At 45.7% G+C, this 18,490-nt stretch overlaps 1 protein-coding gene across 5 annotated transcripts in view; it reads left to right on the plus strand.

Annotated features, from left to right (window-relative positions):
- Window positions 1-18,425, plus strand: part of LRBA (LPS responsive beige-like anchor protein) — a 539,428-nt gene extending 521,003 nt beyond the window's left edge. For all 5 annotated transcript variants that reach the window (XM_084768541.1, XM_084768543.1, XM_084768544.1 and 2 more), the window contains 4 exons: window positions 6,593-6,694; window positions 9,513-9,709; window positions 13,536-13,687; window positions 17,288-18,425. In XM_084768541.1, coding sequence (XP_084624667.1) covers window positions 6,593-6,694; window positions 9,513-9,709; window positions 13,536-13,687; window positions 17,288-17,378 — 542 coding nt within the window. In that variant the 3' untranslated portion in view covers window positions 17,379-18,425. The remainder of the gene's footprint in view (window positions 1-6,592; window positions 6,695-9,512; window positions 9,710-13,535; window positions 13,688-17,287) is intronic.
- The last annotated feature ends 65 nt before the right edge of the window (window positions 18,426-18,490 follow it).

Raw genomic sequence — 18,490 nt, forward strand, 5'->3', positions numbered from 1 at the left:
CTTTGTTAGCCGCTGCACTGTACTACAGTTTGTACTGGATTTAATTGGATTATCAGCATCACAGAATCTGATGCAATCCTACCACGAAAGCACTTGGTATTATTTACAAACGACATAAAAAGACAGTTTTGTCACACTGATCTCTTACAACGGTGCGTGTCGTGACAGAGCCGTGGGGTTTGGGCTTTCCTCTCATGTGTGTGTGTGTGTGTGTGTGTGTGTGTGTGTGTGTGTGTGTGAGCATACTGCATGCCGAGGACTGAGCCCAGCGCCTGTTCTTGCTGGGTGTGCATTCTACCATGACTACACCCCACCCCCTACAATAGCTTTACACACAGAGTTATTCACACAAACTGACTGCTTAGCATAGGCTCAGAAGATGAGTCCTGTGCGGAAAACAAGTGTGTGGCAGAGGAGTGAAGTGACAGGAGCCAGGAGCCTTCGCTGACTTTCACACCAACCGCTCTTGCCTCTCGTTAGTAATTCTAGTGGTATCTACAAAAGAAGCCGTCGGCATTTTCTAGTGCGTGTGGCACCCTTAACGCATCTGTGGAGTGTTGACTGTAGTCAGCATGTTTTGTTTGGTTTGGTTTGGCTTGGTTTGGTTGGTTTGGTTTGGTTTTCCGAGACAGGGTTTCTCTGTGTAGCCTTGGCTGTCCTAGACTCACTTTGTAGCCCAGGCTGGCCTCGAACTCACATCTATCCACCTGCCTCTGCCTCCTGAGTGCTGGGATTAAAGGCATGCGTCTGCATGTTTAACCACATGTTTTTACCAGAAGACAGTGGTGGATGCAGAGGGGGAAGGGAAAGAGAGGGTGAGAAAGGTGAGTGTCTAGAACAAATCCCAAATAATTAAGTTTTCTATGATTAAAGGGTGGTAGAATTTTCATTGAAAAATTAGGCAGTTAATTGGAAAGGTTTAAGGAACATTTATCAGGGGTAGAAGGAAACATTTATCAGCAAAAAGCCATTTCCTTTCTGATTTCCCATTGTGGTGAGCCGCATGAGAAAGCCAAGCATTTGGTTTTCACATGAATGTTTTGTATTAATCAGCAGCAATTAATAGACAAACTGCATGTGTAAGATACAAGCATCTATCTTCAGAAGTAACTTGCATGTCTTCTGTAGTCTTTAACTTTTTTGGTGTTGGAAATGCTTAGACTTAAAACCTCATCATGTATTTTGGTTTGTGAACTTACCTCCAGCCAAAGTGACTTCTGTTGTTTTGTTTTGTTTTTAACAAAATCAAGTTTTGTGTTCTATTTTTGTTTTCTTTAAATAACAAGGTGTTATTAGTGTGGGAATTGTATCACTGGTGTTTACTTACAGGTTCATTAATTAATGCTAAATGCTGGCTTACAATGAGTGCTTAAGTCTCAGTAGTGTTTTTAATCTTTAAAATTTGCAGGATTATGGTAAGAGAGACAGAACTTGACTTGATAAACATTTCATTTCTGAGTTTTATGGCGCTAGGATTGATCCCAGGGTCTTACACTAAATGTTCTACCAGTGAGTTGCACCTCAGATTCCAATGACCACTGTAAATCAAGTCATTTCAAACAAAAGGCCATATTGTATTCCTGTCCTTATTTTTTGTGTGCCACACACTATACCTGCAGCATCAGGAAGCGTTACTCAGTGAAGGCCAGAGGGAATGAACAGGCAAGTGGGCAGTGGGGTGTGCAGACTACAGTCGAGAACCATCCATTAAGAACTTTGTGGGAAGAGTGATTTTATATTTCTGAGACTGAGCACAGGAACGTGCAGAGCCCGTATCATTTCCCACTAGATGCTGGGTTGTGTGCCGCAGCATGCGACCCTGCCGAGGCCTGCACAGTGCACTCTGGGATAGCTCCACCTCTCTAAGCCTGGGCTGGTGATGCTGATGATAGCAGGAACTTCTCTCACTTTTTAAAAATAACTGAAAAGTGTATTTTCACATGGATTATGGCTCTCCTTTGCCTTAATGGAGGTAAATCTCAGGAATTCTCTTTCTCATCTGCTACTTATAAACAAGATAGCAGAGGAATTAGTTTTCCCCCTTTCCGATATGAAATGTTGAGAGGTTCAGACTCCATTTGATAAAGATATTTACAAGGGGGACAAAGAAACACATTTAATAATACAAAGATATACCATCCTCCCAGCAGTGCTACAACAACTCTGTTCCTGCTTTGCATAAGTGCCCAGCGTACACACTAACTGGGTTATGGAGCTCCTCACTTTAAACCGAGCTGGGTTGTTAGAGGTCATGGCTTTCCCCAGTGCACTCGCTGTTATGTACTGAGAAAAGCACATCTGTAAAAGCTGGCATGCCTGGGATCTGTGGCAGGCTTTGGGCTGTCTTTCATCTCATTTGGCTTGTTCATCTTCTAAGGCCATCCCTAAAGATGCGCTGAGTCTCCCTTTCAGCTTTTGGTAGGATCTGCATCAGTAGTCATAAAACTGCTTCTCCCACAAAGACCCCGTTCCTTTGAAGTACTTGCTTCAGCTTTTCAAAGCAGTCCTAGAAGTCTGTCCTTTTTCTCTTTTCATTTTTCTTTAAGAAGTTTGAAGTGTAGCTTCTTAAACTACCAACAAGATAAATTTTTCTCCCAGCGTTACTGAAAACCATGACGACTTTCACACAGTAAGACTTTAAAGGGTTTAAGGGAATCTGTCGTGCTTTATGGTCTGGGCTTTGGTAGATCCTAGATCCTGCTCTCTGAGAGAGCAAAGGTACGGACTGTCAGCATCCATTAACAGTTGAAGGTTTTCATCAATGTTACAGACTTCCACTGCTCCTTAGGTGAGACTGGTGATGCCTCTGGAATCTGGGCGTGTGCAGAATTGTCTTGTTTGTACTGATGGCCCCTACGCCATCCTGCTTTGAGCTGACAAGTAGCTAGGAGGGACAGCTCTGGGGCTGACCAGAGGCCTGTACCCACAGCCGTTTGCTCTTGGCTTTTCACACAGAGGTGCAAAAGGGTCTTACCTTTCTTCTCTGTTCGATGATGTCACCTGGCTCCTCTACAACCCAGATGATGATGTATCCTGTATTACTACAGAAAATTGATAGATGCCATGAGCCCCATACTGACCAGTGTTCTGACTCTGATGATCCCCTCTGCCTTTAATTTCATTCCAAGTGATTTCCAGAATGTCTGCTGAGCTCAAGCAGTCTGTGTTTGTTTGGTTTAAATCACATATCATAGAATTATAACAGTAATAGTGAAATTTTAATATTTAATATTTAATGACCTTGGTTTGTTGGGAGTTATACAAATCCAACTGGTTTTTGTTTTGAGCATAGTTTTTGATAAGGAGAAAATATGAAAACCACTCCGTCTGTACTTCAGATAAGTGAGCAGAAATGGCTTTTTTTCTTATGTGCTATGTGTAGTTTTGGGAGTCAGAAGCCTTAAGTGTTTGTTTCTATACATGAGGCAACTTGAGCACAGTTGGATTTTTGTTTTGTTGTTATTTCTTACCATAAATCCAGCTCCCTGAGAAGCAACTGGTCATAGCTCTACCCTGACGCTTTTACTTTGTTGTGTGACTTGAGCTTGTGTTCTCAGCCCTGCCCGCCACCCCCTGCGTATTTCCTGAACTGTCTAACCTGCTTCCTGGACTAGGAAACACGTTGCCAACAAAGCCCAGCACTAAACAGTCCTTTATTTAGAGTCAGACCCCAGGAAAGAAAAGAGCCTTCTCCATCCTCAGCTTGCTTTGCACTTATATCTTCTGATTTGTGTAGTGAAAAATGGTTTGGTATGTTTTGCATTCATGGAAGCTACTGTTTTGTGTTTGCAAAGAAGAATGTTTACGACTTAACCCCCTTTCTGAGGTTTCCTGCCTTCTGACGTCATAGTCCTAGAGTACGCTCTGTTCCTCTCTTACATTAAAAAAACAAAAAAGAATATAGTTGAGATCAATCTTCTCCCTCCTTCCATTAAACTACTGAGAAAAATACTCCTAAATCCAGAAGAAAAAGAAAAAGGCATTGACTTGCCTACCTTAAAGATATCTATCTGGCCCCTGCATGACCCATGTGTCCTTTGTTTATTTTGGCCTATATGTAAATTGCCTTCATTTTTCACTTACTTTCCTTCAGACCTTCACTTTCCACTGAGGAAAGATTATTCAAGTTAAAACACAAATCTCACCACCATTAAAATGATTTGTAATTTATGGAAACAAAAAAGGAGTAATTGCACTGAAAATGTAGTCCTTAAATTATCTTGATCTTAATGGTTGATTTTAAAAGAATATATAATTAGAAAGTAATTTCAAGAATAACATTATAATGCTATTCTTATGGAATTTGAATATGGCAAGGGGACTATGAGTGATGGCTAACATATTAACTATTTAAACACAGAATGTTTATTTCTAAATCTCCTGATTTTTAATACAAAATCAAGTCATTTACATGGGCTTGTATCATTGGCCTCTTTGAAGCCCCCTCCCCTCAAAATTTACAGACTTAGGGAATAAAAAATGGTCTATGACAGATTCCTTTTTGGTTTGGAAAATATCAACTAGACATTCTGATAGGTTGAGTATGTTCCTCCTATATGTTTCAAACCTAAAATCAGATGAAACCAGGTCCCTGGATCCTCCTGTCGCTGGCCCCTTACTCGATTAGCCGAGGTCTCCCTCCCCTTCTCTAGGGGTACGGGCTAGCCTGACAGCTGGGCCTAGAGAACACCAGGGTACCACACAAGTCCTTATGGACCAAAATCTCACTCACAATTACTGATAGTCACCAAAGCCTTAAGAGACACCATGGTGACACAGCCGTGCATTGTGTGAACATACACAGTATGCCGGTCTCCTGTCATGATAGACCTCGAGTCAGTGCTGGTCCCAGGGAAGGCACATGCAGCAAGCTCCTTTCTTACAAGCAGAGTCCCTCTTCTCTCTCTCTCTCTCTCTCTCTCTCTCTCTCTCTCTCTCTCTCTCTCTCTCTCTCTCTCTCCCTCCCCCTCTCTCTCCCCCTCCCTCCCTCCCTCCCTCCCTCCCTCTCTCTCTCTCTCTCTCTCTCTCTCTCTCTCTCTCTCTCTCTCTCTCTCGCCTTTTTAGGAGTCATGTATCTCTGTGCTTTCACTGAAGCCTATCCCAGGCCTGTGCGCATGGTCTGCAAAAATGTTGGAGGAGCTCACGGACCCACTTCCTGAAAGCTCCTGCTTCAGAAGCCAGATTAGTGTTTTCACAGCAGCACCGGCCTCTACAGGGCAGTGAGCTTCTGGTGGGTTTTCCTGACTTAGTAGGGATCTTTCCTAGCATGAGTGACAGCCGTAAGGACAGCCAGGATCTGTGGGTACAGTGGAGACTGGTCTTTTCTACAGCTGCTCATAGTGCGCTACTTGCTGGGCATATTTGCTCCTTTTGGATCATACAACATCCGTTCCAGCTCTGCCATGAAACCAGTCTACAGCAGAGTTCAGAATGCTGACAGGGTCCTTTCTTGTTAGTTGCTTGCTAAGGCTTAATCTTTACACACTAAATGCAGAGGGTGAGTGTAGTTTTAACTGGGGGCCTTTCTGGCTAAGCACAGAATCCTGTGTGACCTTGTGGCACAAGTTCAGTCACAACTGAGGCCTGTGATTGTGTCACTTCTGAAGCTGTGGGCAGTTTTCCCTCTGTGACACAGAAGCAGGGCGAGCTCTTTCTTCTCTGCTATCACCTCCTTCCCACCTTCTTTCTCCCAATGCCTCCGAGACCATCAGTAGAGATACACAGGCTTCCATCTTGCCTCTGCTGGTTGACCAGACTGCAGGGAGGCACTCTGTGAGAACTACACATCAGACCTACTAAGACACTAGGTGTTCCAGAGAAAGGCTGCCTGGAAATAGGTACCCCACTTCAGATGCTTTTACTAGGAGGGTTGTAATCGGCTCCCTAGGAAGAGGAGACGACCTGTCTTTGAGTTGTAAATTAAGCCCGGGTTCTTATTTAGTTTTATTTTGTAAAATTATTTGGTTTTGGTTTTGTTTGTTTGTTTAGCTTCGGTCATTTATTGTAATAATTTTTGGAGAGATTTTCAAGTTACACAGGCTTAGGCTTAGATCAGAATTAGGAACAAATTGTTTCAACTCTGTCAGCATGCTTGGAGGAAGGCACTATGGGTAAATCCATAAAAAATGCAATGAATAGTCAAAGTGTGAAACCCTGAGCAGGGCTGTATGGCCTCAGAGTGGCCGTTCTGTGCAGGGATTCGCTGAGATGCACAGAGTATGGGATGGGCAAGGGTTGGAGTTCTTGTGTGATGTTTTTGTGGGTTCATTATAACCAAGGCCCTAATTTTAGAACCATCTATCTACCCGAGGGGCCCATTCTTTTTTTTAATATGGGAATGGTATGGGACGCAGATTTTGCCACTTTTAGGTTTGCGCTTTAAAGTGTTGTAGTTAGATAACCACGTGAGGGCTCTTGAACTCAGAAACATGTGGACTTTAAAATCAAACTGTAGCAAAGTTCAAACTAGTCCTAAAATAAATTTTGGATGAATTCAAAACTCTGTAGGCTTCGGCATAGATTGAAATTGACACCAAGTTATTTAATCTTTATACATTGGGATTGATTTGTATTTATTTTTTCCTTGTTAAAGGTGAAACTACCACTCCTCGGGCTATCCTCACAGGCCATGACTATGAGATCACCTGTGCTGCCATCTGCGCTGAGCTGGGCCTGGTGTTAAGTGGTTCCCAAGGTAAAGTTGTAGTTTCTTCAGAGTGTCGGCTTCTCTTGTCATGTATTAACGTAAACAGAAATGAGGTTGGCTCCTGTCTGTTAGGGTGGCCACGCAGGGTTACTTAAACACAGGTTAGTTAAAAGTAAACACAATTAAAAGTCACATTCTTTAGGAGCAATAGCTACACTTGAGGGCGCAGTGTCCACGTACAGCCAGAACAGAGGCAGAACATCCTCACAGGGCCGAAAGCCTGGCTTTAGCTCCCCGGTCTAAAGGGTCTAAGACACTCTATAGACAGCACTCAGCCTTTTCACCTCCATGAAGCAGGCCTGAGGAGTGCCTCTGTGCTTCTCTCTCCGACCTCTAGTAGGCTGAAATCCTGACTCTGACTGTGTTTATTGCGCGTGTGCTGCCTGCACTCCCGCCATAGTGCTTGTGTGGAGGGCAGGTGATGTGTGAGAAAGAGTTGGTCTCTTATTACACCATGTGGTACCCAGAGACTGAAGTCAGGGCATCATGTGTCAGCAGCAAGTCCTTTTTCCTGCTAAGCCAACTCAATGGCCCCTGACCCCGCTTAACTTCCAGATCTCAGAACTAGGCAGGCCTAGAGTGACAGACACTGGGGTGGAAAGACTCAGGCTGGTTCAGTGGATGCACCATCAGTGATTTCACCATCTTGTATTTAGAGACACCAAGTGCTTCTTCCAAGAGCACGTGCTACAGATTTCCTCTACCTTACAGTCTGTCTACCTCCTCTCTCTGCTGAGGACGGAGCACAGAGGACTCCTGTCACCTGTGTTTTAAGCTCAGAAACAGAGGATCTAGGCATCCATATCTGTGGCTTGAACTAACAAGTATAGCTAATAAGGCAGAATGAAAAGGTTTGCTTTGAAAATGGAGTTAGTCAAAGCAGTGAAAAAGAATATTAATTTTTGACTTGTGTCTAGCCCACATTAAACCCTAAAATCAGTTACTATTATAGACCATCCTTGCTTTGCACAGTAAAATGCCATGCAAACAAACATCATACAAAATGATGTGAGATATTATCTCAGTGGGAAATCATTCTTTCAGGGTCTAAACATTTTCGTCAAAACAGTAAGATAGCCAAGCAAGGTACATGCTGTTAGTCCCAGAACGCAGAGTCAAGAGGATCTCTGTGAGTTCAAGGCTAGCCAGGCCTACACAGTGAGTGCCCAGACAGCCAGGGCTATATAGTAAGACCTTGTCTCAAAAACAAACAAACTGAAAGCTAAAAACAAACTCAGCCCTGCAGTCTCATGTCTTTGTGAACCAGTCCTCCGGAACAGGTGAACAGTGCACACCACTGTCTTGTTCTAAATACCCAAGCCTCTTTTCTGTGCCTTGAGGAAGTGCCAGCTCTCTTCTGTTGGAGCGTCTCACTTTCCTTTTGTTTGAATATCATGAGATGCCCTAGAGGGTTCCTTGAACATGAGGCTTTTTTTAGTATCATTTCTTCTGGACATCATCAGTTTCCCGAGCTAGGCCAGCAAGTCCCCTCTGCTCCTTTCCTGGCTGCATACCTAGTGTCTTGGCGGTATCCGGAGCTGACTCGGCTCGTGACACACACAGCTCCATTTATGTTCACTTCTTGATTGAAGCCCGTTATTGTTGACCAGTACCCTTTTCTGGTATTCTTCTTGTATAAAATGCCACCTGGGTCATCACCATGAACCAAGGCGACAACACATCTGCTGTTTGCTGTCTGGGTGTGACCTGACCAACAGATGCTGCTTACTGCTGTGCCTTGAGCGCTGTGATGTGGGGGCTCTGACTGGTCAGCTGCTATTGATGCGGGAGGTCGTAGGCTGAAGAGCGAGCTGTGACATGGGCTTTATACAATGGCAGTGAAAACTGCAATGTGAACTGTTGTTGTGGAGCTAGTATTGTTTTGCAGCTGTAACTGAAGTTCATGTATGCTGGGGCTGTGCTAAACAAATACATGCCTGTGGTATTTATGTTGAAGTGCACTAAAAAGTTTTAACTCTTTGGTGGCCTAACAAAAACAGAGTCCTCCTTCCCAAAGGCATGCGCTCAGTAGCCATGTGGGGAGGAGGCGCAGACGCAGGGCTCCCCATCTCTCAGCGCTTAACAGTTTTTCTTTTCCTTGCATATGGTGAATATACAGTAGGAACAGAGAAGCTGGGGGCGGGGTGGCGGGAGGGGGGGGACGGGTTACTTCCTGTCCGTGGGGCTTCTCAGCCTGGGGTGCCACTGGGGAGTTGGGAGTAGCAGAAGCCACTGCTTGCTTTAGGGATATCAGGGAATAAGCTCACTCAGATTAATAGCGACAGGAAATCCAGTGTGGACGTGGAGGTTAGCTATTACCAGGACCTCCCTTTCAAAACTGAAGCTGTGAGTACGGGCGCTGGGGGGGAAGCTGCCCCGGTCAGCCGCATCTGCACTGATTGGGTCTGCTCTGTCCAGGGTCCCACCCATGTGCCGCCATTTCCATCCCAGATGCCCTTGCAGCTGCTCTGGGATTGGAACTGCCTTCCTCTCGGAGCTCTGGCTCCTCCCCTTGTCTCCGAGGAGGGGTAAGCACGCGTAACTTGCTTCTCAAGCCTCCCAGTAGAACGTGAGAGCTGGCAAACATAAGGACAGGGTTTTGCAAAGGTAAAAAACAATCAAAACAAAGCTGTCTGGGGCATGAACAGCAGTGCCAGGGCACTGCAGCCCGGCTGATCTCTTTAGAGTCCTTCATTCACTGATGCTGGAGCTGAGCGCAGGGCCTCACACTCACCAATACCATGGGCCACACCATCCACCCTGCCTGATCTCATCATGTGACTTTGCCTCTTGTGCCTCCTCTCAGAAGGGCCATGCCTCATACATTCCATGAATGGAGACTTGTTAAGGACTTTGGAGGGTCCTGGAACCTGCCTGAAACCAAAACTCATCCAAGCGTCCAGAGAGGGTCACTGTGTCATCTTCTATGAAAACGGCTGCTTCTGCTCCTTCAGTGTGAACGGGAAGCTGCAGGCCACCATGGAGACGGATGACCACATCAGGGTGAGTGCTGCAGGCACCAGGCACTGCAGACTGCCAGTTTTCCTGGGAAGCTTGGCTGGTAAGGGGGACAGAGTTCACTGAAGAAAACTAATTTTAAACTGCCAGGGCCTTCTTTTCTATGCCAAAGGGACACTTGGAAGCTCAGAGCGCCTTGCTGAAAGCTACTGCCTTCACTGTGGCCATGCGCATGGAGCGTCCACCCAGTGATGTCCCATAGCTGACCCCATCTATGCTGTCTCCTCTAAGTGATACCTAACAGTAGCGTTTGTCTCCAGGATGCACTGTGCACCAAAGCTGAACTAGATTCTTCCTAAAACTGGTTTCCCTGTAGATCTGAAAGGCAACACCGGAGGAACTGTGCATTCTTGGGGTCAGCATATGATGTGCTGGAGAGCTGGGTGTCAAAATGACATAAGCCATTTCCCCTTCTGTCTGTAAGGAATGTTAAGCTGGTGGGCAGCCCAGGGCCTGCCTTGCTTCTTAGGCCAGCCCACGGCACGTTCAGGGTTGAGGAGGAGAGCCAGGGTGCTTTCTGGGATAATATTAAAGGTCCCTTCCTTCTCACCTCCACGATGCTGTGCATGTTATGGGGAAAGATGGGGCATCCCGGTCGGTGTCCCTGTCATTTTGTTAAAAAGGAATGGAGGTGCATGTGACCCATGTACAAGGAGGATATTTGGGGTGGCAGTAGAGTCGGGCACTTCAGATAGTGCAGACTGCTTCTGCACATTTGACCCATCCCGTTCACCCACCACTGCCACCTTGCGGAAACTCCAGGGTGTAGAAGTGGTGAGCAACAGCAGTGTGTTCACAGGCAGCGGTGGCCCAAAGCCAAAGGCCCCAGATGCTCTGAGTCCTGCAAGTTCTCAGTCCAGTGGCCGCTTCCCTCCTCTAGCTTGCTGGTTGTCCGAGAGTTATCTCCACCTCAGACGCATGTGCACAGGCAAAGCCACTCTGCTTTTATTCCTCCCTTATTTCCCATCATCCGACATTTAAGCCAAGTACACATCGGAGGCTTCTCCCCTCCTTTCTTTGCAATAATAATGTTGATAATCTGTCACTTTGAGCTGTGGGTATATTGTCAGCTACACTAATAAATCTGTAAAATAACTTGAAGCTGTTCCCTGGCTAGAACAGTTCCTGTGGTGCTCCAGTTGGACCGGAGGCTCTGGGAAAGGCCTCGAGGCAGCAGCAGGGGCGCTTGTGGTTTGCTCACATTCACAGGTCTCTTGCTTATACCCTGAAGCCATTGTTTTTCCCTGAGAAACTCCCCACTGGATTTTAGGCCTAAACAATCCATTGCTTTTCCCCAGCACGCCTGCACTTTATCATACTAACTTGTAAGTGGCAACATGTGATTACAGTGAGCTAGCCTAAAAGGAGCATTCTCTGTCCCGGGCTCCCGAGACTGACACTTTCCCAGCTAACTGCGTTAGAAGGCAAGCAAGGAAACTGCAGGCTGGGAACCCAAGACAGACAGAAATAAAAAGTAGTCACCAGCCCAGGCCAAAAACTCCATTTCTTTGAAATACCAGGCAGCCTGGCACCTTGTACACAATCAAGGTTTCCCACCTGCCCTTTGCTCCGATGCCATATTGCTCCCTGGCACTTTGGTTAGAAGATCCCCGTACATCAGCTGTACCGTGTTGATGTTATAATGAATAACTCAGGTTTAAGCAGGCAATCCCTCCCAAGTGGCAAGGCCACATCACAGCCTAACCACCAATTCCCCCAAGACAACTCAATTTTTTTTCAGGGCTGTTTCAGGATGTGGGTATCCCCAGAGACTGCTGGGCCTGCCTGTATCCTCAGGCACCAGTGCAGCCACAGCACCCTCCAAACGCTTGGGATGCAGAGCTGAGTTAGGATATTGCTGGGGCCACTTCAGATCTCTAGCACAGTAGAGCTGGTAAGAAAGGGTTAGTGTAAGAGCCAGTGAGCAGAATGCACAGGAGGGCGGGGCGGGGCGCAGCGCGGTGCATATCGCCTGGTCCACATGCCCGAGGAAGGCAGCGGGTCCCCTGTGAAACAGCTAGGAAACGTTCTTTACCTTGGGAGGCACCAGTTCCTAAGGTGTTCCGAAGATGGCGTGCATGTTAGGAGCGTCACTTCACTTCACTCCAGACACCAGTAGGGCTAGAGATTCCTGCTAGGACAAAGAGCTGAGGGTTGCTGGGTTTGCTTTAATACAGCACTCACCCAGAGAAAGCCTCAAGGATGAAGCTCAGGGGAAACCCAGCCATGAAGTTAGGGAGTCTCATCAGCCGTGTTTTATAGGTGTCTCAAGTTACTGCTGTTCTGGTTCTCACTGCAGCTCCCAGACCCCTGAGACTGCTGTCTGCGAGATGAATGGGGCAGGACTGACTTTTAGTCACACTGAATATGTATCTAGTTCTGAGACTTAGTGACCTGTAGGATGCAGCAAAGCTGTCTCACTTTTTTTTTTTTTAGATGTATTTCTGTGTTCTTGAGAATAAGCTATGCTCAGTGGACTACTGACAGTTGGCAGTAATTGAATTGAATAGATAGCAAAACAGTCCTTTCTTTTCTCTAGTTAAAAAAAAAAGTCAAAGAATAAAGATTTAAGGCAGTGATGCTAAAGTTATGTGTGTAAAACTAGAGCAGAGTTTGTTCTTCCACTGGAGTCAGGGAGGCCAGCAGATGGTACCTGCCAGGGCTGCTGGAACCTTTTGCCACCAGCTTTGGGAAGGAGCATAACAGCCTGATGAGGAAGCCAAGAGCAGCTGACGGTGGGCAAGGGGAGGCTGTGGCTGTGGCTGTACCACCTTCAGTGAGGGGTGTACACACTTTCTATAATGGGAGAAGATACTGTTCTAGGCTTTGAGGACTCTGTATACTTTGTTCCACTACTGTGAAAGTGCCCATAGGCAGAGGGGTATCCTGAGTCCTGACAAAACCTTATTTATGAGCATTTATACTAAGAATCTTAATATTCATAAAACACTGGAATTTTTTCTCAACAACTTAAAAAAATGTAAAAATGCAGCTGAGGATATAGCTCAACTGAAAGCATGCTTGCCAACATGTCCAGAGACATGGGAGTGCTGGTGCTTGCCAGGAGTCTCAGCACTCAGGACATGGAGACAGGAGGATCAAAAATTCAAGGCCACCCTCAGCTGTAAAGAGTCCAGGGCCATCCTGAGCTCCATGAGACTACACTTCCATAAGAACTGTCACATAAAATGAAGAAATAAGCAGTTTTTACTCTGCCCACAGGCTTTCATAGGGGGTAGATGGAAATTACAGAATTAAAAAATTGATCACAAGCTGAGTTTATCTGTTCAACATGGTAAGAGACCAGCCACAGCCTAGAGCCGACCTGAAAGCAAGCTACAATACCCACAGGCTGGGGCCTAACGACCTGGGGAGTTGTGGCCCTCAGTGGCATCAACACACACACACACACACACACACACACACACACACACAATCTTCAAAACCCAGCAGGCCTCTAGAAGGCACCGAAGCTGCCTGTGTTCCCCTCGGCCAGGTCAAGGAAGGCAGTGGCTTCAGGAAGGAAGTCCCTCAGGGAGCGCGTCAGAGTGTGGTGGTCCCACCCATATCATGCCCTCTCGAGTATTTGTAGACCTGAGTTTGCCATGCAAAACCCACAGCCCCGTGGTATTGCTTAATCTTGTCCCTTTGCCTTCCGACCAGTGGCAGGTCGTCCATGACTCAGTGTCCTGAGAACTAAGGATTACTCCCACACGATGCTACACCCCACCCCACACCCAGGCTGCCGTAGCAGGGACAGCTGGGCCACTCGCCTAGAGCCATGCCTTCACTGACAGTTGCTGTTTCACAGGCCATGCAGCTGAGCCGAGACGGGCAGTACCTGCTCACAGGAGGAGACAACGGTGTGGTGATAGTGCGCCAGGTGTCCGACCTCAAGCAGCTCTTTGCCTACCCAGGGTGTGATGCTGGGATCCGAGCCATGGCCCTTTCTTTTGACCAGAGGTAAGTAACACCAGGGACACTGAAGACTGGTGGGAACCATTTAAAGTGACAGTGGGCTGCTAGAGTCCTATAGTTACTTGCGTTAACTCAAAGATCCAACAACTACACAAGAACACTTTACGAAGCACAAGTTTCTGACGGCTCCTAGATAAAACTGGGCTCTCGGGGATGGATAGCATTCAAGCTACAAAGGCTCAGAAACAGCCAGCAAGCTTGCTGCATGTTTGCGTGCGGTGTGCTCGAATGTGTGTGTGTTCACACGCGTATGGGCAAAACCCCAAGGCTTGGCAGTTCCTGGCTTGCTCTGGGGAGATCCCATCTTTGCTTCCTGAACACTGAATGTCAGCCTGGGGATCTCAGCTCTGGTCCTCTCGTGCACGGCAGACAGGTGACTCACCGAGCCAACTCCTCAGCCCCAACTCCTCGTGTGTCTTTAACGAGATTTTTAGGGGCTGTAAATATGTGACTATAACATCCCTTTTATGTCTCCCTCTGGAAAGTTCTGACTTAATGTCCTAAAACCTCTCAGTTGTAGATTTGAGGAGGATACTGTTGAGCAGCCATCAAAGTCTCTCTAGTCCCCAGGACTTCCCACCATCCCACAGTACCCAACTCACCTGGTTCCAGCTCCCCTACCCCACCCCCTGCTCACACCCATCCTTCCCTTATGAATTTGCCTCCTTCCAGGCGCCTCCTGTACACGGAAACTGGGAGGATCTTTCCCTAGATGGCTTCTTTCACTCAGAATGTTTTCAAGGTTCCATGATATGACGTGTCAGCATTGTTTTCCACCCTTAGGGTAGAGTGTTACAAGCATGTTCTGTGTCTTCCCACCTGGCTACAGGTACCTGGGGTTGTTTTCATCTGTGTGTTGTGATCTCGCTCTCTGGGGTGTGAAGGGCTCTCACGTTTCATGAACAGTCCCTGTGCTGTCTTCATTCTCATCAGTGTTTTTTAAATGTAGAATTTTTGTGAGGTATATATTTTGCCCTTTTTTGGGACTGAGGTTCCATATAATTTTTCTAGTGACTTTTGTGTTGTGAAAGACTTCATTTGAGGGGGATTGCAGCAACCTGCTGATCCCTTTGGGATATAGATATTAACATCTCATCTTCCCGTCCTCGCACATGGGATATTTCCATTTTTCTCCCAGCTGTGTTTTGTGTTCTCCAGTATATAAGCTTTGTCAAATATATCCCTAAGGTTTTTGGTTTTGTTTTGTTTTTTATTCTTTTTACTGCTACTGTAAGTGTTAGTTGTTCTTAACTTCTCTTTTGGACTGTTAGTGTATAAAATTGTTACAGGGCATTGTGGGGTGTACCTGTAACCCCAGCACTCTAAGCTGAGAGGATGAGTTGAAGGCAGCCTGGACTACACAGTGAGATCCTGTCTTTTAAAAATAGAACAAAAAGCAACGGGTTTGTATTTACCCACAGCTTTTCTGAGTTTATTTTTAAGCACTAGCAGTTCTGTGTGGAGCCTTTAGGATTTCTACACGCTAAGACCATCCATGTACCCCATGACATCATTTCTCTTGTCAACTTAAATGCCCTCCCCCATCTGCTTAGTAGCTGTGAGGGGACGTCAAGCATTATACTGAGTAAAAGCAGTGAAAGTGTTCATCTTTATTCTGATGGTATAAAAATTCACTTTTCCACCACTTGGGTAGGATTGTTAGCTGTAGTGTTTTCTTAAACACTCTTAAGTCATTTATTTCTATTCCTATTCTAGTAATAAAAGAGATATTGAATTTGTCAGTTGAGATACACATGGGTTTTTTATTCTATTAATATTCTGTGCTGTATTTTACACCTTGAACTACCCTTACGTTCCAGAGGAAAACCTCATAGTCATAAGACACTAATGGATTCCGTTTGATAGCATTAGCCATCAGTAGTGTCTGTAATGTTGCTTAGTGTCTTTTTTGGCTTTGATATGAGGAAATAGTAAAGACAGAAAGTTCCTTCTCAAGTTTTTGGAAGAATTTGAAAAAAAAAGTAATGATTTCCTTTAACTTCATGGATGGTAGGACACCACCACCATGTGGCCTATACGACTTTAGCAGGTGCATCTGCACACCTCATCTGGGATGCTTAATGTGCTGGTGTGCTGTCATCCCTAATAACCTCCCCTAATGTTATCTATAGCTCAAGATGTATCAGTTCTACAGATCTTTTCAGAGCCCTATTTCTGTTTTTATTTCCTATTTTCTTTAAATGTTCTAACTTTGCTGCCAGTTCACTCTCTTTCTATGTCATTAAGGTATAAAGTTAGGTCAGTAAGATTGTTTCTGTTCCAGCCAGGCGCAGTGGTGCACGCCTGTAATCCCAACACTCATGGAGGCAGAGGCAGGCGGATCTCTGTGAGTTCGAGGCTAGTCTGGTCTACAGAGCAAGTCCAGGACAGCCAAGTTAACCTCCCAAAAATGTTTCTGTTTCTTTTCTAATGTGTTTATAGTGACACATTTCCTCTCCTTTCTGCCTTGCTGTAGCCTGTTAGTGTGGGTTCTGTCTGTTTTTAGATACATTGGTAATGCTCATGCATGTGTATTTTCCATTTTCATCTTGTTGCTGAATTCTAGTTCATTCTGTTATGATCACAGAAAACACTTTATATGATGTCACATTAAATCATTAAAACTTAATACAGGTTTTATCCCAGAGATTGTTCCCTGGTGTCTCAGTCAGGGCTTCTGTTGCTGGGAAGAGACATTATGACATCATAAAACATTTGATTGCAGCTGGCTTACAGCGTCAGAGGTTTGGTCCATTTCATTGTGGTGGGGAGCACGGAGGCCTGCAGGCAGACATGGTGCTGAGAGTTCTACATCTGAACCCACAGGCAGCAGGAGGAGAGAGCCCACTGGGCCTGGCTTGAGCTTGAGACTTCACAGGCCACCACTGGTGACACCCTCCCTCCAACAAGGCCACACCTCCCTGTGAGCCTATGGGTGCCATTTCATTCAAACCATTGTATGTGCACTGGCAAAACAACAGTCTGTTCTGCTCTTGTTGGCGTTGTGTTCGGTCCATGTGGCCTGTGCTGTTTCTGATGAGCTTACCTCTTAGCCGTCTGGTTATGCAGTATGTTCTTCTAAGTAGGATATTAAAGCCTCCAGCTGACTGGAGAGCCATGTGTGTCCTCAGGTGTCCACATCGCTCTGGGGCTCAGAGTCTAGTCTGTAGCAGTTACAGTGTCATCTCTTGCCACGGTGCTCTTGACTAAGGCTGTCTGCCATCGTGGTCACTGAAGTTCTATTACTACTTGCCCAGAATTTTTTCTAAAATGAATATTCTCAACACCACATATCCTTGGGTTATTTCCTTTCATCCACTTGGCCAGGTTTAATCTCTTGGGGGTACTTGCCATTTGCCGGGTGGTTCGGAGTGCCGTGGGAGTCTGTTCTCCATCCCCCTTCCTGTGCTGGCCTTCCGCAGTGACACATTTGTTTCCAGTCTCAATGGGAAGTACAGAAGGCACGGACTGGAGCTCCCTGAGAGCTTACTTGGGTCTACATTTCAGTCACCATGAGAAGTGTACCATAGTGTCACAGGCAGCAGAAAACACAGCCCTGTAACTCCTCCTCTGTCCCCCTCCCAGGTGCATCATTTCTGGCATGGCATCAGGAAGCATTGTTCTGTTTTACAACGACTTTAACCGCTGGCATCACGAATACCAAACCCGCTACTGATGGTGACAAGTGCACCTTGGTCCTGTTCCAGGCTGAGCGAGGGAGGACTCTGAACATCATTCTATAGAAATAGCTGTCACATCTGAATGTAACTTAAATTTGCTTGAACAAGCAAAATATTTTTTAAAGTTAATTGCTATTTTTGTAGACTTTGCTTGACATGGAGGGGGGGGGAACAGCAAAGCAGAAAACTGGCTGCTGGTTTCTGTAGTTTAAAAAAATCTATATTTTTAGTCATAATGAAAAGTCTATTTTCACCAATTATGGATACACAGTGGAACCAATAATCCCACTAATTCTAGCTATGTTGTGAAAAACCATTTCCCACTATCTGTAATCTTGAGAAATATGATTTTAGCAATAGGGAAATGGCCCGAATACTGGGACAGGGAATCTTATTCTGTACTGGGTCCTGTATTTTTCTAGACAATTGTGCTTCAGTGCTGACATTTCTAGGATTTTAATAGTAATGTTTAAATTATGCTGTGTAATTTAAAATATCTCAGTGAATTATTTCTATCTCCTCCTTCTTCAAGCATGTGTTAGGCCTGGACAATCACGGGTTGGGGATGGCTGTTTTATTTTACTGTGTGTTAAACAACAAAGATCTAAGCTGTAGCAACCATAAACGGGCACCGCTTTCCCTGCTCTGTCGTCCTCAGGCATGGGGCGGGTGATGGAAATGCTCTTGGGCTCACAATCTTTGTTTTCCTTTAGGAATAAATGTAAGCACCAAAGCCTGCCCAAGGTCACCACTGCCCTGCAGTGCGGCAGAGTCAGATGGGGCCGTTCCCCCACAACCCCTACCCCCCAGCCCCCATCCTGGCTTGAGAGCAGAGGCTGCCAGGTACTGTGCTAAGCACCCACCTTACCCCTGTTTGTTATGAAACTATCTCTGCCTTCTTTTTGATTAGCAGTTTGTACTAAGAAACATTATTTTGGTGTCATATAATTCTACTTTTTTCTAGTAGATTGATGTATGGAATTCTGTGAAAATATTTGAGAAAAGGTCTGTATTACATAAATAAATTCTTTGTATGTTGTGAACTTTGAGTTGAAAATGGCATTGTCTTTGCTTTCTGTGCAGCTTGCTTGAGTCTCTTTCCCCCTAC

This window comes from Acomys minous, assembly GCF_964271855.1.
Source record: "Acomys minous genome assembly, chromosome: 19".
In the NCBI taxonomy this organism is placed as follows: Eukaryota; Metazoa; Chordata; class Mammalia; order Rodentia; family Muridae; genus Acomys; species Acomys minous.